Source organism: Pristis pectinata, chromosome 3 (genome assembly GCF_009764475.1).
Source record: "Pristis pectinata isolate sPriPec2 chromosome 3, sPriPec2.1.pri, whole genome shotgun sequence".
NCBI classification, from domain to species: Eukaryota; Metazoa; Chordata; class Chondrichthyes; order Rhinopristiformes; family Pristidae; genus Pristis; species Pristis pectinata.
Genome location: NC_067407.1, coordinates 87,480,519 through 87,506,052, shown reverse-complemented (window position 1 = coordinate 87,506,052; position 25,534 = coordinate 87,480,519). Strand labels below are relative to the sequence as shown.

Below are 25,534 nucleotides of genomic sequence, written 5' to 3'. Positions count from 1 at the left end.
TGAAGAAGTTTCCTCTCAGATTTGCCTTAAATATTTCACCTTTCACCCTAAACCTGTGACCTCTTGTTCTAGTCTCACCCAGCCTTAGGGGAAAAAGCCTGCATGCATTCACCCTATCCATACCCCTCATAATTTTGTATACCTCTATAAGATCTCTGCTCATTCTCCTGCACTCCAGGGAATAAAGTCCTAACCTATTCAACCTTTCCCTGTAGTTCAGGTCCCCAAGTCCCGGCAACGTCCTAGTAAATTTTCTCTGCACTCTTTCAAGCTTATTGATATCTTTCCTATAGGCAGATAACCAGAACTGCATACAATACTCTAAATTCGGCCTCACGAATGTCTTGTATAACTTCAACATAACATCCCAACTTCTGTACTCAATAACCTGATTTATGAAGGCCAAAGTGTCAAAAGCTCTCTCTATGACCCTATCTGCCTGTGATGCCACTTTCAAGGAACTATGGATCTGTATTCCCAGGTCCCTTTGTTCTACTGCACTCCTCAGAGCCCTACCATTCACTGTGTAAGTTTTCCCATGGTTTGTCCTCCAAAAGTGCAACACTTCACACTTGTCTGAATTAAACTCCATCTGCTATTTTTCAGCCCCTTTACCTAGCTGGTCAAGATCATGTTGCAAGCTTTGATAGCCTTGCTCACTGTCCACTACCCCCCAGTCTTGGTGTCATCCACAAATTTGCTGATCCAGTTGACCATGTTATCATCTAAATCATTAATATAGATGATAAACAACAACAGACCCAGCACCAATCTCTGTGGCACACTACTAGACACAGGCCTTCAGTCAGAGAGACAACTATCTACTACCACCCTCTGGGTTATCCCGCTAAGCCAGTGTTGAATCCATTTGGCTACTTCATCCTGAATGCCAAGTGACTTAACCTTTTGGACCAGCCTCCCATGTGGGACTTTGTCAAAGGCTTTGCTAAAGTCCATGTAGACAATGTCCATATGATGAAACCATACTCTTTGGAGAGGAGGAGGATGAGGGGGGACATGATAGATGTCTACAAAATATTAAGAGCAATAGATAGAGTAGACAGCCAGCGCCTCTTTCCCAGGGCACCAATGCTCAATACAAGAGGGCATGGCTTTAGAGTAATGGGTGGGAAGTTCAAAGGAGATATCAGAGGGAGGTTCTTTACCCAGAGAGTGGTTGGGGCATGGAATGCACTGCCTGGGGCGGTGGTGGAGGCAGGAACATTGGTCAAATTCAAGAGATTGCTAGATAAGCATATGGAGGAATTTAAAATAGAGGGATATGTGGGGGGGGGAGGGGTTAGATAGTTTTTAGGCGAGGTTTAAAGGTTGGCACAACATTGTGGACCGAAGGGCCTGTATTGTGCTGTACCTTCTACGATTCTATGATACAGAGTTTGAGAGTTAAGATACACTTGGGATCAGCAATAATTATGCTTAAGCAAGGAAGCTGGCGAGGCCACATACCTCGGGCAAGACCTGCTGTGTCTCTAACCGTGGTACCTTCCACTTCTGATCACCGCCAGCACTGCTTCTCAAGGAGAGTGATCTCATGGAGTTAAGCTTTACCTTCCTAGTTAAGTCCTGCTGCTGCCTGGTGTTCTATGCTTGTACAGGAAAAGAAAGATATGTGATTATATGTAATTATATGTGATGAATCACTTGGTTAAAGGGCTGTGTATGAGTTGTCAGTAATGCCTGTGAAGGATGAAAGAGTACGAGTTGTCTGAATGTTGGTGTACAGTTAAATGGATGGTTAGATTGCATGAGGATGTGAAGCTGATTGGTGGAACAATTACTAAGCAGAGTGCTACTGGACTTGGACCCTGGCTACTTGATCCCTGCCACACAGGATCTGAATATGTGTGACGGCTCAGATTGTATCAGGTCTATATTCTGATAAAATTTTGCGTTAGGGTCAGTTCGGGATGATTGGTTTAGTATTATGGCTTATGTCCTCTGTACTTGATCAGTAGTTGGTGTTTCCAGCTTATTTTTGAGATTCTCATATTTACAATAATGGCACAGATAAGAAAAATATTATAAGTACTCTGTTTTGGTGTGGTTATATTGGCCATGGCTATGTTGGGTTCTAATGGTGAACCCAAACAGACCTTCTCATGGATGGAATCTCACCTTGACCTCTTCATAAATGTATTCTTAACTGGATCCACATTCATGAACCAGGGTTCCAATGTGTTTAATGGGTAGTAATTACACCTTGACAAGGATATTTTTCCCATCTCCAGGGTACAGTCTGTTTTAATGTAGTGTTTCATAAAAATTCTAGTTCATTAGCTTTTTGTATTTTAACTTCCATTATCTTGGGTGTAATGATGAAACAATTCAGTAATGTATTACATTTTCTGTATAATTTCATTAAAAATAAACTGTGGTGAAGTGGTTTGACTGTTAGGTTGAAGGTAGAAAGAGCATTTTAGCATCTTTCAGTCACAGTAATTGCAAGTATTACTACTTAATTTGCACAGTTGGTATAACGATCAAACTGGGCAAAGCTTTTAGTAGTTTTGGAAGATTTTTATTCTATGTCTAGCACTATTTGCCTCCATTAAATCTGTCAGTACATTTGCTTTTTATCCATATATCTCTGGGCCTAACCAGAATGTGGGTCTCCTCATAAAGCTACCACTGATTAATGTTAACTGGAAGGAAGGTATTCCTCTGGAATAGTCAGATTGGTCTGTTCAGTTTTTCTATGCCAACAAGGTAATGTGTGTTATCTGGAATTCATCACAGAGCTCAGCACCTTTATCCATTGTGAGGATTTGAGTTTGGATACTGTTCAACGGTTTAGTTCATGGACTCTCGGAGATAGTTTATAATTTTTAAGGTTAATTTATTGTAATGTGGGACTTGATTTTAATCAGCTAATAAATAATGGATTTAATCATCTCAGTTAAAGGATTTCACTTCTACAACCTGCTGATAATCTTTGCTTTTATATTCATCAAAACTAATCTTTGCAGAAGATCATTTTATATCAAAAGTTACCTAAACAATGAAGCAAAATATTTAGAAATTCAGCAAACATTTGCTTCTATTTCTTCAAAATTGTTTTGTTGGTTCATTTGGTGAAAATGGATCAATTTAAATGTATAGAGAAGTGTCTGCTGAGCAGTTAACAAAATGTGAAAGCAGAGTAAATTACTTTTTGTAGTATGTCAACAGTACTTTCAGCAGTGACATATAATTTTTGTAATGTCTTTCACGATTTATTTGTCTAACAAAAAAGGTAGAACATGGAACCATCTTCTTGGCGAAGCTCCAATAAGCCTTTGTTCTGGACATCAAAAGTAAAATATGATCCTAGTAGTTCAAGAAAGAAAACCAGAAATATATTTAAATTACATCCTCCAAGAAAAATGAATAATATACACTTGCCAATATTTTATGTTTGCCTTTTGTTTCAATAATAATTTCAATAATATATTTGCCTTTTTGTTGCCTTTGCAATGTTTTCATTATTCCATTTTACCCATTCATCTAGTATTTTACCTATAGTGGGTTTTTTGAACAGATGGTCTCTTAGACCATATGGCCGATTGAGGTTACACACGGAAGCATTTCCCAGTAGGTTAACAAATCTTTTTGCATTGCATGCCAAGCACAATGGTTGTGATTGTCATAATGATTTATGCTATAATTATAAATCCTAATGATTAACATTTCTTTGCAGTGTCTATTTTATGCAATGTAAAGTATGTAGATCCTTCTGATCTCGCCCTAAACAAAATTTTTGATCCTAACTTATTTCAATTTCATCCAGTAACATATTTCATCATATGCAATATTTATACAAAAGCTTCTAAATTTTAAACCTAACATTAAAAGGAATTAGAGCCACCTACGGAAATATTTGAGTGTTACGAGCAGTGAAAAGAAATCTGAACCAGCAGCAGACATTCTCAGCAGGCCATTTGATATGGAATAGAAAAAATAAAACAAAACAGCAGGGAAGGCCATTTGGTCCATCAACTCTTCAGCGGTTCCTTCGAAGAACAGTTAGTTCCACTCTCCTGCTCCTTCCCCATATATATCTAGAAGATCGTCTCAAGATATTTATCTGATTCCCTTGGAGAAGTTATAATTGGATCTATAACCACTATCAGTTAGGTTAAAGTTTTAGTCTGGTTCATTTGGAGAGAAGAGAGAAAATTTACTAATGGGATCAGGTAGAGTAGGATAGCCCTGTCTACTATGGTGGAGGGAAAGCTGTGGAGAAAAAAAGGGTATTTTAAAGGCACTGCTGTAGAAAGTCTTGTCATTTGAGCAGATTTGGTGGAGATAGCGATATTGGGGGGAATTGAATTGAGTCCTTAAAGAAAGCAGGGTGGATGGTAGTGTAGCAGGTAGCTGTGGAAGTTGCTAGACTTATAATGGAAATCAGTCACTAATCTATCCCTGAAATAGAATTATGAAGTAAAGGGAGGGAAGAGTCAGATGTGAATCATGTGAAAATGAGAGCAGAAATGAAATTGGCAACAATTTTCGAGTTCTCTGCAAGTACAGGAAGCAGCACTAATACAACCATTGATGTAATGGCAAAAGAGATGAGGGAGGTTCCATTTATCTAAAGGAGAGATGGTCGTAGCCTGGGCCCATTTCCAAGTTCCATTTCCATCACACCTCAACCTTAGAGTGTAGTTAGAGAAATTGTTCAATGTAAGAACAAGTGCAGCCAGCCAAAGTGGAAGGGGACCAGTTGATCCTCTGTTCAAGGAAGAATTGAAAGACACTGAGGCTATCCTGGTGTGAGATGAAGGTATAGAGGGATTGGATGTCCCTGTGGTGATGAACCAGTTGTCACCAGGAAATTAGAAACTGTCAAGATATTGAATACATAAAGGAATACAGTCAAGGTAGGAATAAATAAGTCTGTAAGACAAGATCAGGTTGAAATAAAAGGTCTAGCAGTAGAACATGGGAACGAGATAGAAGCAGACTGGTGGGGTTGGGTGACTGAGGCTGGAGGCTGTGGAGTGAAGATTTCTTCAAGGAAATTAAGTCAGATACTGTCTAGGAGACAATGAACTGGACATCAGTGATGGGGTCATAGTTTAGTGGAAGCTATGAAGAAGTGTCTGAGACCTGACATTTGGTTTCTGTGGCTAAAACCACATTTGTTTTCTCATTTTTCCATTACTGATGAGGTTCTTGACCTGAAGCATTAGCTCTTTCTTTCCCCACTGATGCGGATGCTACTTAACCTGCCTCCAGAACTTTTTTTGGGGCTTTCCATTATGTGTACTACTTTGCTCCAACTACTTTCCAATCCTCTGGTTTAACCCTACACATGTCATATCATTGCTAAGCTGTTAGATATGACTGGCTATCAGTGATTTTACTCCAGCTGATTGATGGAAAATTTATAATAGGTTGACAATTACATCAGATTCTAAAATAGTAAAATAGTGACGAGCAATGAGGATATTTCTTTAGAAAGTCTCACCATCTCCTCAACTGACACACAAACCAATTTTTCCTCCTCCACGTTGGGTCACTTATGTTGTAAACCAATCTTCGAGTAAAAGGCCAATCGAGTGGCCTTTTCAGAGCAGCTGCCAGTGAAATGTGCTTTAAATTCTGCAAATGGTCTTGGCATCTGATTGACTTCTCTCAATCACTTGGAGAATTTTCTTACTAATTTTATTTATGTTGGGTGAGTTGTAGAAGAATCCCTAAATAGAGTTGTTCTGTAATATGCATATGCTGTGCAGCATTCAAGATTCTTAGGGCCCATTTTGACGGTGGTAGAAATCTGTTGTGATTTATGCACTCATTGGGGTGATAGATGTAAGTACTGAGTAATGGAACCTATTCTCACTTGTTACACATTTGAAGATCAAGTGCTTCTGAGTTGCTCATTATGTGAACCAAACTGCGAAAGCCTCAAACAATACCTCCTAACTCCCCTCACTGAAATGTACCAATTTACACCAGTCTAATGCTTCTGCTTCATACCCTACCCAGCTTTATAATTCCTGAGTGAGAGACTGCTGATCGGTGCAAAATTATGAAGAGTTTTCAAGTACCTTGATACTTTCCTAGCTTTCTCATCACTGAACCCTTACCAAAAGTAGAAATGGAGCCTCCACCTCAATATTCTAGGTTCTAAAGATCAAAAACAGTATAATTAACCTTATTATTCAGTCTGCACTCAGGGTTTTTTCAGTGGAACATGGAGAGGTTTTGAAATAACTTTAACAAAGTGTTCAGATTGATATCAGCAGAAGAAGAAAAGAGAAACAACAGTGGGTTGGGATGGGGGTAAGAGTTTTTTTTTGGAAGAGCATCCAATATGTCTATGACATAGATAATGATAACATCAGCAATCAGCCTGGAGTGAAAAACATCTTTTTGACATGGGGGAAAAAAATAGTTGTAGTCATGTTTGTTTCTTTTTTCTAATTGCAGAATGAATGAAGAACAAATAGCAACAGTGTGCTTATCTGTTTTGAAAGCTCTAGAATATCTTCATTCTCAGGGGGTTATCCATAGGGATATAAAGAGTGATTCTATACTTCTCACCAGTGATGGAAGGGTAAGCAATATTTTTACTTCTCGTGATGCTGGTCTATAGTTTTATACTTTAATGAGATACTGATAAAATTAGTATCATTTTGTATCTTTAATAATCAACAAAAAGTTAAATAATTTTTTCAACCTATGAAATTTTAAGATAATGCTGATGATAAAGGGATGATAATTTTTTTAACACAGGAAAGTGATTCAACTATTTTACTGGTATCTTTTTAGATTAAGTTGTCAGATTTTGGCTTCTGTGCTCAAGTGTCAAAAGAAGTTCCCAGGAGGAAATCACTAGTTGGCACACCATACTGGATGGCACCAGAGGTCATCTCCAGATTACCGTATGGAACTGAAGTAAGGATGAGGCCATATGTGGTTGCACAGTAGATTTCCAAGCAAAGTGCATGCAGCATCTCTCAATGTTATAAACTTGTAGAAGAATGTCATTCAGTTCTTTGAACCTCATTGCATGAGGATTCAAGCCCACAGTGAATTATTAAATCCTAAATTCCATCCTAAATACTGCTGCAATACTTCAGTGGTTCTCATTGATGTTTTAGATTATGATTACATATTTTGATGAATGAAATTAAATTGCTATCTTTCAGGTAGACATATGGTCTCTTGGTGTCATGGTAATAGAAATGGTAGATGGGGAGCCACCATACTTTAATGAGCCACCACTTCAGGCCATGAGGAGAATACGAGACAATCTTCCTCCAAGGTTAAAGGATATGCACAAGGTAGAAATTTTATATTCTTTCTTTCTAAACATTTCATAGAATTTACCTTTTTGATGAGTAGAGATCACTTTAAGTTACAGCAGGGTTTGAACAGAAGGGATGAGTGCAAAGCACATCATGGCCTGAATTTCAAGTCATAGGTACTTCAACTTACAAATGTCATTTACATTTGATTTGCACATTGACTTAAATGGAGGACCCATATATTGGAATGCTGCAAATGGGGAAATGAGTCAAAAGCAATCCCCATGATTTTTGAAAGCCTCCTTGGAAATCCTGTTGGGAAAATTGTAGTTCGAGGTGACAACTTCTCTCTTCCATTTGAAGCGAGTTGTTTGGGAATTGAGAAGGACTGTTACTGGAGAGGGTCTTTGTTTTAGCATTCGACAGAGTGAAATGAAGAGGTTATTGATGGCGCATTTCTGCCATTTGGTCCCTGACTTCTGTGACTGCAGTAGGTTACAAGGTTTTTTTTTCCCTTCTACCTCTCCCTGGCTTTTATCCAATTCTTCCTTGTCAAATGCTAACTCTTCCATATGCCCTGCCTTCAAAGAATCTTTTCCATACTTCCAAAGAGTAAAACATGCAGAATACTATAATGATGTGATGGACTGAATTGTAGGAAGTCCACAGATATTTTCAGACACTTAAACTTTGGCTTCAGTAAAGCACTACTTTGCTCAGTAATGTTTCATGTAATCCCATGGTAGTAATTATACTTCAGGAGTTCAACCCAGAAATAATTAATGTACTACCTTTATCTCAGGATGACTAGATACAAAGGGGTCAAAACAGTTTTACCTCAGTACAGAGTTCTAATTAGATTCCACATAGAATATGGTGTTCTGTTCAGACCAGACCTTAAAAGAGTCAGAAAGCAGTGATGTTAGAAAGTGCTTTTCCACACAAAGGGCAGTAGTATTTAGAACGTTTTGCTATATTAAAAAAAACTACTGAGGCTCAATTGAAAATCTCAAAACTGGTCATCTTTTGGCAAGGGTAATAAGGGTCGTGGACCTAAGGTAGATGGGCTGAGGCCTAGATCAGCCATGATCTAATTGAATGGCAGAACAAACTTAAAAATCTACTGATGTCCCTGTTAATGCAAAGGGATATCATCAGTTATATTTTGGGGTGTAACCCTTGTCTCCAAATTGCTAACTTGCATTCCTGGGAAGAATAGATGGAAAGAAGGTAAATGTTGCAGAATTAAATGTTGCTCCAAAACTTAGATCCCAGCCTAAGAGTGTACAAGCTGTAAACCTGGGAAGTTCCCATTGAAATTTGTGTTTCTACTTTAAATTTATTTGGTAGCATTTTTTAGTGAGTGTGTGTGTGTGTGTGTGTGTGTGTGTGTGTGTGTGTGTGTGTGTGTGTGTGTGTGTGTGTGTATGTGTGTGTGTGTGTGTGTAAGTTATCTCCATTTTTTCTTAATTTCAAATAATCTAACCAACAAATTAAACAACTGATAAGACTAATTTGTTCCTTACCAAATCGAGGAACAACGTGAACTGTTAAACTGGTGTTTCCAAGTGATGAGTCATTATACTTACATGACAGTATAATACATTGTGAATCACATGGTATAAAACACCTGTCCTTATTTCAGTGAATTAGTGATGTCTCTAATATTTGACAGTAAATAACGTACACTTTGCTGTAAGTTATACAACTAGAAGCATTTATTTATTGGAATTGTGCGAATTACAATTAAAAATCAAAGAACTCTATTAATTCACAACCACAGAATTTGTGCACCCCTCATGGGAGTAAGATTGCTGCCCTTTGACTGACAACATTTTTTTATTTTTATGCATTATATGCATGTGGATAGATGGAAACTTTTTTTGGACTGGATAGACATGTGGCATGAACTAGTACAATTAACTAATAAAGTAATAGTTTTGGATTAAGGAAGATATAAGATTTATTTTAAAAATTATTAACTGTATACATGTTAAATGTTTCTGAATTGCACATTTTGGGAGCCTTTGCTTAATGTTTTCTCTCCTGCTTTAGGCTTCATCCGTGTTGCGTGGATTCTTGGACTTGATGTTAGTGAGGGATCCTTTACAAAGAGCATCTGCACAGGAATTATTAAAACATCCATTCCTCAAGTTAGCCGGACCCCCATCCTGTATTGTACCTCTTATGAGACAATACAGATATCGTTGAGTGAAGTGGATTTAAGAATGTCTTAGCACAATATTCAAATGAAAATTAAGCAATTGATAGCATTAGAAAATGTGAATGAAGAATATTAAAGAATGTGACAGCAAAAACAGATTATGTTCTTTCTTGAAGTCTATGGCTGGGCAAAAATACACAAAGCAAAATAAAGGGATTTACAGAATATGTTGTACACCAGCTCCCTGAGCCACCATTTTCCTATTTTAGATTTACAGTGCTGCAGTATAAGGGCAGTTGTGAGAAGTATCTCTTATGATATGGCTGAGCTGACTTTGAGTGCTATCTTTTTGAACATATTTTCCTTGGAAGGTCAGTTTGTCTGCCTTTCACCATGTGCCAGGGATGGCATTCACATCAGGTTCCAAGGCTCTGACATTGTAATCGATTACAGCACATTTAGGACTCTTTGAGAGAATTTTGCTCAGTGAAATGTGTGGAATTTGTATTTCTCTAAAATTGTGACTCTTTCTTTGGTAAGCACTTTTCTTCCACACTGGCTGTGCAATGTGTTCTGGATTGGATTTGTATCTTACTGACATTTCTTTACTGATAAACTAACAGTATTTTGTGGTGAAGTAACTGTTGTGATAGCAAACAGTATTGAGAGGATTTTTTCAGGGATGATAACAATGTGGGTGGGGTGGGTTAGTAACTTTATAAGGGAAAATGTTTTGAGTTGCAGAGATTAACAAACTTGTTCAAAGTACATTTACCAAAACAGTTTGTTTCTGACTTGAGGCACTCTAATGAACCTGTTCAATTTGATAAATTAACAGTTTTGTTTAATGACGTGTTACTTAATGATTTTTTAAAATATTTTTGCTGCTTTCTACTTGTCAGTGAATGTTTATAGTATTAATCTAAATGTGATGTTTGTTAAGCGTGATTGCATGTTTTAACAGTCATGCAAAGTTTGATGGAAAATTAGTAAGCTATAGTGCGGCGTGGAGTGAAATTTGTGCGTCCCTACAGAGGAAATAAATAATGCTGGTTATTTATTAAAAGGAAATGTCTTTATTTTGAAGTTCAGTGGTTGCAAAGCATGTCTTTGAAAACTTAATGTTTAAAATAGTCATGTGTAACTCATCAAACATGTCATGCTAAATATTGGTCCAGATTTTGCAATTATAAGAATATCAGCACAGAAACTGACAATAACTTCAGCATTTCAGCACACTTAAAGTTTAACAAATCTGAAACTGTTGTTAATGATTCAGCAGTCCTCCATAGATTGTGCTGATTTGCACTCTTCTTCACATAGTCAAGGGAAATCAGTGAATGGGCAAAAATTTTAGGTACAGATGGATTAGTTTTGCTGTAACTACCTTGAAAATATTACACTTTGCTTTTGGTGTAAGTAAAATGTAAGAGCATACTAAGTCTTTATTATTGCTTAGCCATCATTGAACTTTAATAATGATTTGAAGTTTAGTTAAGTTCCCTTTGACAAATATTTCAAACTATAATGGACCTGATCTCAATGGCTTACACCAGTGATGTGCATGGATCCAACACATTTATCTGTATAATGCCAATAAGTATAGAACCTGCATACATACTCTCAAAGTTGGAAGACCCAGACATTGCAAATCTGTTAACTTGTTCCACCTCTGTACGCCGCATGAGGTGGCGCTGTCTGGCAGAGTTTTCCCAGCTTTTACAGTTCAGAATTGCCCCCAGATCCTCACCAAAGTCAATCCTGGATCCATGATACTATTGATTTCAATAAGGACCACAGAGCAGTGGATTAGTAAGCAAGGGAAAGGTAAGTTCCTTTCTTTAATTGTTTCCCTCTGGTTTAATGTTTTAAATTATTTAGGTGCTTTTACTTATCCTTCTGGTTTTTTTCAAATAAAATAATTTGTTATCTTTAATCATAAGAATTTTTAACCTTAATGTTAGCAACATTTAAAGGCTATTAAATTACTCTCTCAACTTCATTAGCTGGCAAAACTAGGGTCAGAGCTGTCGTGTCAAAGCTTTCAGGTGCATTTTGGGATTCTCATTGTGCCACTCAAGACTCTGCTGCCATCCAAACCACGGTATTGGAATACAGATAACTTGGAGGCCAGCAAGTTAGGCTCTCGGCATCAGGACCAAGTAAGTATAGGCATGGGGATCCATGAGTGGTGACTCCAGACTGGGGCACCAGACCAGCAAGATTTGACCCAATGGATTTTAAAATTAAAGTTTTGCGAAAGTTTATTTACAATATTTTAGCTTCTGCTTTATGAAAATGGTCATTTTTTTATTTTTCACTTGGTAAAATATTTAAAACATCAATGAAAATGTGCTTTTTCTCCATTTGGTTTATTGTCTACATTAGTTCCATGTGATTGCTTGCTCATCCAGCTTGATGATATCACAGATGGTGAATGCCAAGGAGTTCCTTAAACTGATACCTGACAACGACCATTATCAAACCCGAGAGAAGACAGTGTTCCAGTGAGCGCAAGAACTTTTTTTCGAGGTCACGGGTGAGTGCCATTGCATTGCTACTAACAACAAAGTCCAGAACATTGTTTTGTAGGGAATATTGTGTTATCTTCGTTTTCATGGAAAACTGTTATACTGTTAGGAAAGATCTGTATAATTAAGCATAGAATTTTTGAATCATTTTAATATAGCTATTATTTGTGTGATTCAATTATATGAATATTATTATTCAATTATTTTAATATTTGCCTTCTCTAGAATACCATGTTTATAGAAACATCTCTTAAATCAGTCCAGTAGGTTCAAAACAATGATTGTAAACTGGGGCTCAAACATATTTTGCATTTATGAAGTGTGGCACTGTCGAAATGTTGGAGAGGGTAATGACTCTGCAAGCAATTTGTCTTGCTGTTAATTACAAGAAAATTGTGATCCTTGTTTCTCATGGACAAGCAATTTTTCCCTCCGTATATCATTCTGATTACTTTCAGGAAAATGTTTCTCAGAACATATTTTGACGTGTTGGCACATTTTCAAACAGGTAGGTGCCCATTTCTTATGAGATCCAATACACTGTTCTAGGCCCTATGGAATATATTCCATATTCCACCTGACCAACGGCACCTCTCATACATTCTATTATGTCCTATTACCCAAATCTCTTTCTGCCATGCTGAGGAAAAAATATCAGCCAAATATTGCTCTTTGTTCTGGTAAATGTTACTAATTCCATAACTTTGGTTGTACTTTAACTAGTGCTTTCAGGTTGGCTTTGCGATTACTTACTGGCACCTCAATTTCCATTGGTAATTTAATCTTGGTGTTCTGGCTGGCTGTATAATGTGTCTTCTGAGATGATACATATTTCAGAAGAGTAAAATGGATAAAAAAAGGTTATGTAAGTACATGAAAGAAAAATTAGGATAATCATGCCTCTTTGAGGATGAGACCAGAGAACATGATAGAGAATAAGGAATAGGCTGAGATATCAAACCAATGTTTTTCTAACTGTCAGATTTTTGTCAGATTTAGGAGAGCAAGGGAGCTAATAAGAGTGAGGAAATAATGAAGACCAGTAAAGAAAATATATTATAGACACTAAATTGGAACTAAAAGCTAACAAATTCCCTGGATCTGATTGACTACATTTTGGGATTCTAGAGGAGGTAACTAAATGATGTATTTGATTGTGGTCTATCAGATTCCTTAGATTCTAAACTCAAGGGAATTGAACTAAGGATTTCAAAGCCTCAGGTTATTAATAAAAACTTTTATACTGCCTTCTTCAACTGCAAAACATGGTATGAGTATTCTACTCTAGGAGAGATTCTTCATTGAACGCAAGGAAGATTTTGAAATATCACAACAATAGTAAATTTGATTGATATAGAGATAATTCTCTTTTGACTCATCCTGTGATCCACTACACTCATACATGGTCCATCAACTACTGTTAATGATTATGCCATATATTATTGGCTTTTTATTCACAGTGAAATGAGTAATAGAAATAATTATTCAAAAATAAGTTGCTTTGTATCAGTTGTTTTGTGACAAAACGTGTGCTCACACACAGATTGATCTTTTAATACGATCTTTCTGCTTGCATAACAAATCACGATTGATAATGTAAATATGTTCTTTCAGATTTAAAATAATTTTCACTGATTTTATATGTACATATACAATATCTGTTGAGGCACACAATTGTAGACTAAAAGACAGTTCCTCACATAAATGCAACACAACTGGCAGGATAGTGATTGAAATAAAAACAGTGATCCAATAAAATTAAGTTAAAGTACATTTCACACTTTCAAACATGGAAAAAAAACTTACATTTACTGTGTGTAATTCTTTTCATGACTCTACAATGTTTCAAAAATCTTTTCATATCGTGCTATAATTTAGGAAGTGCTGCAGCAAATGTGTGTAGCCAAAACTCCAAAAGCAATATGATATTGACAAGAAGGTTTGTATTATTGAAGTTGATTAAGGAATAAATTTTAGCCAGTATAATAGGAATGACTCCTTAATCCTCTTTAAAAAAAAATTGTTCTGTCCATCTGAGAGAGGACTATTAATACAGCTTCACTATTCAACACCACCTCAATGCTGCACTAGAGTGTCAGCCTGGATTTCTGTCCTCAACTTACGAGAGTGAATTCACAACTTGCAGCCATTACTAAAAAAGCTTAATATCTCAATAATGTGTATTAATTGTATTCCTCAATTATGTTAATTACATTTTGGGTATAAATGTGCAAAAACATCTATGAATAAATATGTGGCATGGGTCTCTCTTAATGTAGAATCTAAAACAATATAGAATTCAAACTCTTTCAATCTTTTTAGTCACTAAGTTACTTATAGTCCAGCTTGTTAGTTTAATTATGTAACAAAATTATAAAGAAACTGATAAATTTGAGTTGTGGTTTCTGACATTCCCTAATGTTGGACGATGTTTTTTTTCATGATCCAATATTTCATTATAATTGAGTTGAAAAGTGTTTTAACTTTCTTTTTCAACTGTAGATTAATTAAAGCAGTATTATAGGAAATAACAGATATATAGTTACGAGCTAATAATCAGCATTATGGCACAAACATGTCATGTTTTACCAAAAATAATATAAGCAGAAATATTGGTCATTGCCAAAGGAGAAACTGCACAAACTGTTACACTGTGGTGGGCTGGTCCATTTCCAGTGAGAAAATGGCAGAAAACAGGCAGAAAATCAAACGAGAATTTTCACTGGCAAATGCCATCTTATTTGAAAATTTTGTCAAGTTACAAAAATGAAAGGGCAGAATCACAATAGTGAGTGCATGTATGTACACTTTTTGGTTATATTGGATTTACCTCAAAGTTTTAGAGTAATTTCCTGCCAAAATAATACACCTGCCCTGTTGTTAAATGGGATTACACCATGAGTGCTGCTTGGGAAGTATTATAAAAAATATTATTACAGATACATTAATTTTGCTAGTTATTCCTCACCTGCACTCCCCACTCCTTCAAGCCCCCATTTGATGCTAATAAATTTATCCCTTTTGCAAGGGTGGATTTTTTTTTGAATTTCAAATATTATCCTATATGCAATAAGATCAAAACATCCTTCCGTAATAAATACCTTTAAATACCCTTACTTAAGGAGGGATGCACTTGCTTTGGAGATTGTTCAGAGAAGGTTCACTGGATTGATGTCTGGGATGAAGGAATTGTGTTATGAGGAAATGTTGAGTAATGCAGGTACATTTTCACTAAAGTTGAGAAGAATAAAAGGTAATCTTATTGAAATGTATGATTCTGAGGGGGTTTGACAAAGGAGGTCCTAAAAGCATAATCTCCTCCCCCCATGTAGGAATCCAAAATTTAGCATAGTTTCAGAATAAGGGGTTAAGGTCACTTTCTATCCCGCTGTTATAAGACTCTTGAACCGACCTTTTGTAAGATGAAGATAAACCCTTGATCTCTCAATCTACCTTGTCACGGCCCTTGCGCCTCATTTGTCTACCTGCGCTGTACTTTCTCTGTAATTGTAATTGTACATTCTGCATTCTGTTATTGCTTTTCCTCTTGTGTTACTTTGACTTATGTTTGGAATGATCTGTTTGGATGGCAAAACAAAGCTTTTCGCTGTACATGTGACGATAATAAACCAGTTAGCAATTATCCGTTTAAGAGAGATGAGAAGGAATTTCTCCCATGAGGATTGCAAATCTTTGAAATTCTCCATCCTAGAAAGTTGGAGGCCTGGTCACTGAATATATTTCAAGACTGAAATAGATGCATTTTTGGTCTATAGGGAACTTGCCAGTTAAGGCATTTGACAGGAAAGTGAAGCTGACACCAAGTTCTGATCAGCCCTGATCTAATTCAAAGGTGGAGCCGGCTCCAAGGATTGCTCCCGTCCCTTTAAGTTCTAACTGCAGTGAATCGTAAGAAAAAGTCGGTAAAATACGATCAACCGGGATTTTGATCCTGAGATGGGGGAAATTACTGAATAACGTGGACAAAAGAGCTGTTTTTAGCAGTCTTTGCACCTAGTTAAACTGAATGCAGTTAAAGGGATGGCAAATCAACACGAACGGTTGTCGGAATGATTCAAGGCTCACACTGGGGAATTGCTCTGCATAATTTCCATAGATACATTAACCTGTAAGATGAAGTATTGTATCCCTTCGATCATCGCACTTCCCTACCTAAAGAAAACCTAACCGCGCACGTCATACAGCAGTGTATTTTGTAATATGACGTCCTATTTTCCCTCAACACTGAATGGAATTTCACCGACTAAGTTATCGGAAAGATTTTCTGATCCATAACGGAGTGACCTGTGCATCCTCTAAAAATATTGAACATTCCAACCCGCACATCTTCACGTGTCCAAAATAACGAAACTTCTCAGTAATTTGGAAATAGAAGCTCACTCGCTACTCTAATATTTGCAACCGTCGCTGGCCGAGTCATTTGGTCCTCCACAATGTCTGGCGTACGCTTGGAATAGATGTGGACATTCACCAAAACTTAAAGGACAAGAGCAAACTGCTTTCCAAATTGAAAAAGCAAAATAAATCCATGAATCCAAGAAAGCCGTGTTTATCAAAATAAAAGAAAACGGGTTCAGTTTATTTCACGAGTAGACTTGCATTCAAAATCATCAACTGAACAACTATATTTTTCTCTATTAGGGTTGCGTCTGAAAGAGCGGTGGGAACATATGCAAGTACCAATAAATTAAATTATCATTTGGTGTAGCAATGTTTGGGCCGTCAACGCTATTTAGCAAATAGCGTGTGAATGAACGACGTCCGATCGAACCTTCTAATCTGCGTCATTTTCTAAATAATTGGAGCAACGTGAGAGGGTCCGATATACTACATTAACCATTACTTACTCTAGAATTAGATTACTAATCTTGCAGTACTTTTAATGGTTTCGTTGATATTTTGTAATTGTTATGTGCTGTGATGGGATTCTGGTTTTGAAGCAGACATTGTGCTAATACTACTTAAAGAAGCGCGCCTAAATATATATATATATATATATATACAGCAAGAGACCGGGCGTTTATTTGCGTGTTCGCGTTCCGCTGAAGTTTGAAAATGTATTCTCTGAAATAATTCTTTGTTGGTTAACATTACTGTGCAGCAGCTGCCGTGCTGTTCGCTGGGAGGTTCGGTCCAACTCGATCGGAGCTCTTTACATGTGTTTGTATTCGGATCTGTCTCTGGGTATCTGAATTTGGCTGGTAGCCGTGAGTTTATGGTGAATGTGGTAAACCGACAAAATCACCACGATGACGAGGCCCAGTGTCAGCCCCAGTATAAGGGGCAGAGTCTCCTCTAACTGTTCCTGTTGGTCCACAACACAGGCGGAGGCTGTAAGTAAAACGAAAGGCAATATTAAATGCAGAAACTGAAAACGTAACGATCTGAAGGCTTTTAAAAATCAAAACCTGTGTTTATATGTAAATATTGTTTCGTATACTTCCAATGTGCTTTAAAATGCTGTAGATATGATTGACCACATTATTTTTCCAACATGATAAAGTGCGTTACTTTCTCCAAAATGGGATACGGGCAGGAAAGAATATTCGGAAAGAAAACGGGCTTTTGCTGGCACTGCACTGGACTGAACAATCTTTACCTTCGCTGAATGTGAAGTCGCGCTTGAGGCCGAACGGCTGGATGTGGATTTGAGATAAGAGAACGGCAACCACTTTCTGGTGATCACTGGAGATGAGGGAGATACTTTCCTGAGCCTCGCACTTGTACGATTTGCCAAGCGGGGTCACAAAGAGAGAGAGGTGGCGAGAAGTGGCTGTGTGCCTCCCAACTGCAGGAAAAAAGGGGGACAAATTCTTGCTGATACTGTGTTAGAAGACACGTCATTGATCAGAGTGTAAGAGAGAATCCCAGATATTAAGTAGTCTAATGTTGGCTGAATGATGCAATAGCTATAAACTCAAGTCGTTTGCAGATTAAATGGACTTTTGCGTTTAACTTGTACAATATTTCATTGATAAATGTTAGATACTAGCATGCGTTTACGATTAGGTGAGTAAAGGAGTAATGTTAAATTTGCTGATGCATTGACATTCTTTGTCGGTTCCAATCAGTCGAACGTTTTATTTGCAGGGGGATGTTACACCAGTTTGTGTAATCGATAATATATTTTCACCGCAAATGTTATCTATGCCCCAATTTTGAGCGTTTCTAAAAAGGCACACCTTTTAATCTTTATTCGACATAATATTATGCCACGTTATTTTTCTTCTACGATTATTCCGGTTTTGTTTTGTACCATTGTGGCTATTTTCACATACTTGCTTCGACATGGCAGTGAATTTCATTGGATAGATAACAGTGCAGTGTTTGACAGCAGACTTTTAACAGACAATATAAGATCTAACCAAACGTATTGCACCAGACTTCCTCTTAGTGGTGAATGAAAACTCTCACTGGTTGGTAGGAATTAATCCTGACAAAACATGATTAAGCATAAACTTCAACAGCCCCACAGCTCTAACAAAAATGTACCATTATTCAGTGTTCAGTCAAGTCATTGTAAACTGTGTAGGAATAGCAATATAATGAAATAACTTACGGTTGGCTGCATCTTTAAAGTGGCTGGATTCAGATAAATCATAAACGAACTGAACCTTACTGACTTTCCAGAACTGTTCTTGCCTTGTGGATGTATTGCGGGTCTCCTATAAGAAGTTTATGGATTGCAATCATATGGTGATAACATATATGGCATTCTTTGAAATAAAATCAGCAGTACAGGATTTTAAACGAAAGAAATAGCGGAACAAAAATCATACGGCTACTTTGGCGGTGGATTATGTCCATGCTTTGAATCACCGCGTATTTTCAAATATTTACCATTACCTCGCTTGTCTTATATTTGTGACATTGTACAAATATTAACGAACAGTGCGTTCGTTAATTACCGTAGGAGTTGCAACTTGTGCTGGAATCCTTAGCTACTCAGAATGGATTTTCTTTCTCTCAACCTTTTTTTTTAAACTTTGGCTTTAATTCACGGACATTTCCTTTACCTGCACAAAATAGATTTTAAAACTGTATGTGCCGTCAGCCCAGGAAATCTGCAGTTCTGATTCGTTGCTCCCGCACTTTCCTCTAACTTCTGCACTTCGTGGAATTGAAATGTCAGCTTGTTCTGTAATGAGCTAAAACCAAATGAGAAGTCAAACGTTTATATTATAGGACAAATGATACATATTTTGTGTCAAATAAGTATTTGAGAGGTGAAATATGATGAACTAGGCCAATTGAATCAATTAAGTATATAAAGCAATTATCTTAAAATCATAGCTTCAGTATAGATTGGCTTTCATTGTAAGTAATTATTCGTTTCCTGGTGCTTATTTCAATTAGGAAATTATCGAAGATCTGGGTAGGTATGTTGCCTTACATCTACATAGTTACTGGCCCGTGCATCGTAGGCGACAATAAATTTAGCTGCAAACTCCGCCATCAGACACGTTGTTCCATTTTCCCGAACCACAAAAATATCTTTATAGGGATCAGTGGAAAGACCCGAAAGATTCTCGGTCTCCTGTTCTGCACCGGCCCCCTGAAGGATATCTGCGAAAGTGACAAAATGTTTCATTTCTCCAAAGGCTTGATAAAACATTTTAATATTTAGACACAAATCGATCCATAATTATTGCAAAAAATCGGAAATGAATCAGTCAAAAACAGAACAAACCAAAGTGTTAGTCCTTGCATTAGTACGATCGCATTCAGCCTCTTTTGCCTAAGGTCTCACGAATTTATGTTATTCTGAACAACCAATAATTCGTTGAAAGGCTTGGAGTATTTGCATTTTTCAAATGGGAGATTGAAACAAACGCAGGGTTAGCACTGCAAGACCTTGGGTAGGCGAATTGCATTTTAATGTCCCAAGCAGTAATACAGTCCCGTCTCATGGACTCTGCTGGGTTACGGATACTTAACACCTCTTAATATTTAGTTCTGAAATCAACACATTTCTGCCCCAAATTTTTCAACCGTTCTTCTCATTTATAGATATTTTCTTGCCGACTATCTTTCCATCCAAATAATAATTCAGAAGTGTCCGTGAAGTCCACTGGGTCTGTCTCTTTCAACACTGCAGTACTTTTTCACCGATCAAATGATTACTATAAACCGAAAATAATACAAATAAACCAAGGTATCTTATGTAAGGAAGATGTTATTATGGGAAACGTTTAATGTGAATCCAAAAATTACCTTTCAGTACACAAGAGGTTAATGTGTAAAACTGCAATGAAATGCTCATCTGGAAGGTTTTGATTCGGCAAATATCCCAGTCCCGTGGCACAAGCATTAAATAGAGTTTTCGATATTCTAACTAAGGGTTCTTTTGCATGCATTATAATTGTTGAAAATGTTCTTGACATCTCTAGGTCTTATACAGCGTGCATCTCTGTGTGTACTTACTGAGAATGAAGGCTAGTACATGGAGTGATGGGATGAAGTGATGCTTGCTGCTTGTTTCCATGCTGTGCTGAAGATCCGACGGTGCCCGGTGGTCCGCAGTGCTGTGAGCTTTATCCCGTAGCGAACGACTTCCGCTGGTACCTGGTCAGAAATGAAACCGCTCAGATTCGAGCTGGACCTGTGATCAGGCGTTCCGTCGAGTGCTGTCCCAGTGCCGGAAACGTGGTTTGTGCCGGACGAGTGTCGAATGATTTTGAAAGACGCAGAGCAGTGCTGAGGAATCCCAGAGTGGATTCTTTGGTGCAGTGTGACTATCAGAGAGCAGCGCCCCAGCTCCGTGGCAGAGGGTTTCGTGGGAGAGCTTACTTTATCGCTCTGCAGCGGAGCAGGACTGGAGGGTTTTGGATCTGAGCGACGCTCCAAGACTTTGCAAAGGAGCTGGGGATCAGGGCTTCGTGGGGGGAGTGCGCTCCAAGTCTCTCCGGTGAACTGTGCTTTAGGTCGCTGCGGCCAGGGTTGTGCGCAGAGCAATGCTCAGGGTTCTCCAGTGGTGTGGGTTCTGCGGTGGAGCTGTGGTGTGAGCTCTGCGGCGGAGTTGCGGTCCGGGCTCTTCAGTGGTGCTGTGAACGGGGCTCCGTGGCGGAGCTGCGGTCCGGGCTCTTCAGTGGTGCTGTGAACGGGGCTCTGTGGCGGAGCTGCGGTCAGGGCTCTTCAGTGGTGCTGTGAACGGGGCTCCGTGGCGGAGCTGCGGTCAGGGCTCTTCAGTGGTGCTGTGAACGGGGCTCCGTGGCGGAGGTGTATTCTTTGAGCGGCACCTCTTGGAGCGAGCTAACCTGCGCCAACGCATAGCCCAGGGGTCTCGGCTGTCTTTGAGTTGTCAACAAGCCCACACACTTAGACTTTTCCATATGTCACGACTGTAAGAATTTCAATTGATACACGATTGCGAAAGGATTATTTCTAATTGGCACGACTTTATCCTACCCTGTGACCCGAAATGCACCATTCCCGATTTTGGTTTTTCGCTATAATTTCTAAACGTGTACAAATAATGGTAAGATATCTTAAATGTTGCCACGGAATTCATCATGGGCAGCATTAGAACAGTGTAATGTCCCTTGGGCTTAAACATGTTCTGTTTCCTCTCTGAGCAACCGCTAACATTTCACTGCATGATTTTATATAATTCCCCATTTCGAAGACACTGGCAGCGAGAATGTGTCACTCGGCAACCCTCCCATTAAGCAAACTCCACCAATTCGCGCTGCAGTACTAATTGGACAGAGTTTTCTTCTGTTCTCCATCAAACCATTCACAAAAGGTATTGTTTCCAGAAATGCATTTAATAAAATACCTCAAATCTTTTTTATGCAGGATAACTTCGATAAGAGTTTGAACAATACTGTCACCTGAAAATATTTAAATGTCACAAAATTACATTCAGAGAACAAAGAACAGTGCGGCACAGGAAAAGGCCCTTCGGTCTGTGATGTCTGTGCCGTACACGATGTCAAATTAAACTAAATCCCCTCTGCTTTCACGTGATCCATATCCCTCTATTACTGCATATTTGTCTATCTAACTGCCTTTTAAACACCACTCTATCTGCTTCTACCACTAGCTCTGGCAGCCCTTTCCAGGCACCTACCACTCTGTGTTTTAAAAAAAACTTGCCCGCACAACTCCCTTAAACTCCCCCCACCTCACCTTAAATGCATGTCCTCTAGCGTTTGACATTTCTACACAAGAAAATAGATTCTGTCTCCCCTATCGATGCCTCTCATAATTTTATAAACTTTTGTCAGGTCTCCCCTCAAGCCTCCAACGCTCCAGAGAAGAAACCCCAAGTTTGTCTAACCTTTTGTTATAGCTTATACCCTCTAATCCAGGCAACATCCTCTTCTGCACCCTTTCCAAAGCCTCCACATCCTTCCTGTAATGGGGCGACAAGAATTGCATGCAATAGTGCAAGTGCTGCCTAACCAAAGTTTTATATAGCTGCAACATGATTTCCTGATTCTTATAAACAATGCCACAACCAATGAAAGCAAGCATGCCATAAGCCATCTTTGCCACCCTATCTACGTGTGTGGTCACTAGGACCCCAAGATCCCTCTGTATGTCAATGCTGTTTGGACTCCTCCCATTAACTGCATACTTTCCCCTTGCATTTGACCTCCCAAAGTGCAACACCTCACAGTTGCCTGGATTAAACTCCATCTGCCATTTTTTTCACCCATATCTGCAACTGATCTATATCCCTGTATATTCTTTGATAACCTTCTTCACTATTCACAACTCCACCAATCTTTGTGTAATCTGCAAATTTATTAACCCACCATCTATATTTTCATTTGTCATTTATATTTATCATAAGCATCAGCGGTCCCAGCACTGATCTCTGTGGATAATGCTGGTCATGGACCTCCAGCCAGAATAACACCTTTCCACCACAATCTTCTGTCTTCTATGGGCAAGCTAATTCTGAATCCTAACTTCCAAGTCACCGTCGATTCCATGCATCTTAATCTTCTGGATCAGCCTACCATGACGAACCTTGTCAAATGCCTTACTTAAGTCTATTTAGACAACATCTACTGCCCTACCCTCCTCCATCACCTTTGTCACCTCCTCAAAAACAAAACTCAATCAGGTTGGTAAGACATGACCTGCCTCGTAAAAAACCATGCTGACTGTTCCTAATCAGGCTACGTCTTTTCCAAATGCGTGTAAATCCTATTCCTGAGAATCGTCTCCAATAGCTTCCCTACCACTGACCTGAAGCTCGCCAGCCTATAATGTCCTGGATTATCCCTATTTCCCTTCTTGAACCAACATTGGCTACTCTCTGGTCCTCCGGGACCACGCCTATTGTGAGTGATGATGCAAGGCTCTTTGTCAAGGCCCCAGCAATCTCCTGTCTTGCCTCTTTCAGTAACCTGGGATAGATTCCATCAGGCCCTGGGGACTTATGCACCTTAATGCTCTCCAAGAGACCCAGCAGCACCTCCTCCTTGATCTCAAAATGCCCTAGCACATTAGCATTGCCCCACACTGCTTTCACTAACCACCATGTCCCCCTTCCTTGGTGAATACTAACACAAAATACTCATTTAGTACCTCACCCACATCATCTGATTCCAAGTATAAATTCCCTCTTATCCTTAAATGGTCCTACCCTTAGTTATCCACTTGTTTCCAATGTAAGTATAAAATGCCTTGGGCTTCTCTTTAATCCTACTTACCAAGGACATTTTGTGGCTCCTTTTGACCCTCCTAATCCCCTGCAAAGGTTATTGAGATGAAGGCAGTATATTGATTTAATGTTATCTTTACACTGTTAGTTTTTAATTATAGGAAGTCTTAAATTCTCAGGTACTCAGATATTCAGTCAAGATGAAGGGTCTCGACCCAAAACATCGTCTGTCCATTTCCCTCCACAGATGCAGCCTGACCCGCTGAGTTCCTCCAGCATCTTGTTTGTTGCTTAAATTCTCATAGTTAATTTAAACAAAAAAAATCTCAACCAAAGGCACAGTTGCATTAGTATATTGACTTGTAAGCTCTACACTCATGTTTTATAATTTAAGACTGATGCTTTCAACCAAAGATAGCAATGTGGAGGTAAACACTGCACAACTAATTCTTTGCTGCTTCACATTTACTTTTCCACACAAAACTTTCAGTATGTAACAATATCTGCCAAGGAAGTATCAGCAGGATTGCACATAAATTAATCATCCCTGAAAGAGCTGGAAAAATACTTTAAGGGAGAAGAGGTATTGCATGCTTTTAACTTTGACTGCTTTTGGAGGTGCACTTTAAACCTACTTGTACTCGTATATGCATAGGTGTGGTAAGGGGAGTGGGTGCCTTGGGAGAAAGAGCATGAGAGTTGAGCAATCCCATTTGTTCTACCAAAAGGCTGGCATGGGCATGATGGACTGAGTGGTCTTCTGTGCTATATCATTCTAACACCTACACAGTAGTTAGAGCATAGAATAGTACAGCACAGGAACAGGCCTTTTGGCCCACAATGTCTGTACCAACCGTGATGCCAATTTAAGCTGCACACCTGCTTGCGCGTGGTATATATCCCTGCCTTTTCATGTTCCTGTCCAAGTTCCTCTTAAGCTTGCTATCGTATCTGCTTCCGTAGTTGGGTATAGTTAGCTCAAAAACCAGTATTGATATTCCTTAGTGAAGGACTTGCATTTATAAAAATGGTTTCCATTGCCCTTCTTCCCAAAGCAATTTATAGCCAATCAAACACTTTTGAAGCGTGCTACACTCCTGCAATATCTCATTGCATGGTTTACCTCAGTGTTGTGCTGAAGTCTCTGGAATGACAGTTGAACCTAAATCTTCTGCCGTAAAGGATGCAGTTCATAGTTCACATCTTTGATGGTTAGAACGTTATGGGTACATTGAGGAAGATTTTTTCCAGTTGCAGTGTGACGTGACTTTATATTGTGTGGAGGATTCCTTCCATCGCCTCTTACCACCAAGCGCAGGCCTGGTGATTTTTCCTGAATTAATGGCCTGAGAAACTTTGCCATTTGGGCACACAACAGCTAAGAGGGCAACTTTTGGCATTTTGAATTAACTGAGGGTTACTCTTGATGGGACTATTGAACTCACACTTGACTCTGGTGATGCTGTGTTTGCTGGCAACTTGTGATGCATGGGATTGGGCTGGGTGGAGGGGTCCTGCTGAAAATGAAGTCTTGGACTTAACCGGCCACCAGTCTCCTTGCAGGGTCTTTACTTGGGTTTCTCTACAATGGTTGTGCACTTTGCTGGGTTTCTGTTCATTAGGAAACTGACAAGATCAGGCATAGTGCACCCTTGATAATATTGCTCTCCATTAACTTTGATATTTTTTATAGGAGTAAAACCATATTCTGCCACTTCCCTAGATTTTCTATTTCTGTTTGGAGAACACGAGTTACTGGATCCACTTTAGAGATTTGCTTATATTCCAGTGCAGCACTGAGGGAGTGCTGCACTGCCTTTCAAAAGAGATGTTAAATCAGGGGCTGCTTCTGCTCTCTCAGGTGAAGCAAAACATCCCAGGGCTGTATTTTAAAGAATAGCAATGGCTTGGCCTTGCTGTTCAGGATGATATTTATCCTCAA

The 25,534-nt window shown here is 38.7% G+C and overlaps 2 protein-coding genes and 1 long non-coding RNA gene across 12 annotated transcripts in view; 2 read left to right on the top strand and 1 right to left on the bottom strand.

The window, feature by feature from the left end:
* Positions 1-10,483, top strand: part of pak5 (p21 protein (Cdc42/Rac)-activated kinase 5) — a 188,277-nt gene extending 177,794 nt beyond the window's left edge. For 6 of the 7 annotated variants that reach the window (XM_052011482.1, XM_052011476.1, XM_052011480.1 and 3 more), the window contains 4 exons: positions 6,436-6,562; positions 6,778-6,903; positions 7,158-7,292; positions 9,312-10,467. In XM_052011482.1, the coding sequence (XP_051867442.1) occupies positions 6,436-6,562; positions 6,778-6,903; positions 7,158-7,292; positions 9,312-9,467 (544 nt within the window). In that variant the 3' untranslated portion in view covers positions 9,468-10,467. Of the gene's footprint in view, positions 1-6,435; positions 6,563-6,777; positions 6,904-7,157; positions 7,293-9,311 lie in introns of all 7 variants that reach the window. The other variant, XM_052011483.1, reaches the window with a different exon arrangement.
* Positions 10,484-13,412: 2,929 nt separating this feature from the next.
* lamp5 (lysosomal associated membrane protein family member 5) lies at positions 13,413-21,362 on the bottom strand. Of its 2 annotated transcripts, none has more exons than XM_052010788.1 (6): positions 20,397-21,362; positions 19,366-19,538; positions 18,989-19,120; positions 18,532-18,637; positions 17,572-17,760; positions 13,413-17,303 (listed from the first exon to the last, which is right to left on the bottom strand). In XM_052010788.1, exons 1-6 carry the CDS (start codon positions 20,455-20,457, stop codon positions 17,125-17,127), a joined length of 840 nt encoding a protein of 279 aa, XP_051866748.1. In that variant the 5' UTR covers positions 20,458-21,362; the 3' UTR covers positions 13,413-17,124. The 2 variants fall into 2 exon arrangements, with proteins under 2 accessions (XP_051866748.1, XP_051866747.1); XM_052010787.1 differs by lacking the exon at positions 20,397-21,362 and adding an exon at positions 20,187-20,379.
* The window catches only part of LOC127567772 (uncharacterized), a 113,185-nt gene continuing 108,140 nt past the window's right edge, over positions 20,490-25,534 (top strand). For all 3 annotated transcript variants that reach the window (XR_007955944.1, XR_007955943.1, XR_007955942.1), the window contains exon 1: positions 20,490-20,621. This is a non-coding gene — a long non-coding RNA (uncharacterized LOC127567772). The remainder of the gene's footprint in view (positions 20,622-25,534) is intronic.

Excerpts from the sequence above, each read along its gene's own strand:
- lamp5 (XM_052010787.1), bottom strand. The coding sequence starts at position 20,283 with ATGCTTGTGCCACGGGACTGGGATATTTGCCGAATCAAAACCTTCCAG. Across the intron at positions 19,539-20,186 it reads AACCTCTTGTGTACTGAAAG|ATATCCTTCAGGGGGCCGGT; the intron begins GTAATTTTTGGA and ends TCACTTTCGCAG. Across the intron at positions 18,638-18,988 it reads TTAAAATCTATTTTGTGCAG|GAGACCCGCAATACATCCAC; the intron begins GTAAAGGAAATG and ends AACTTCTTATAG.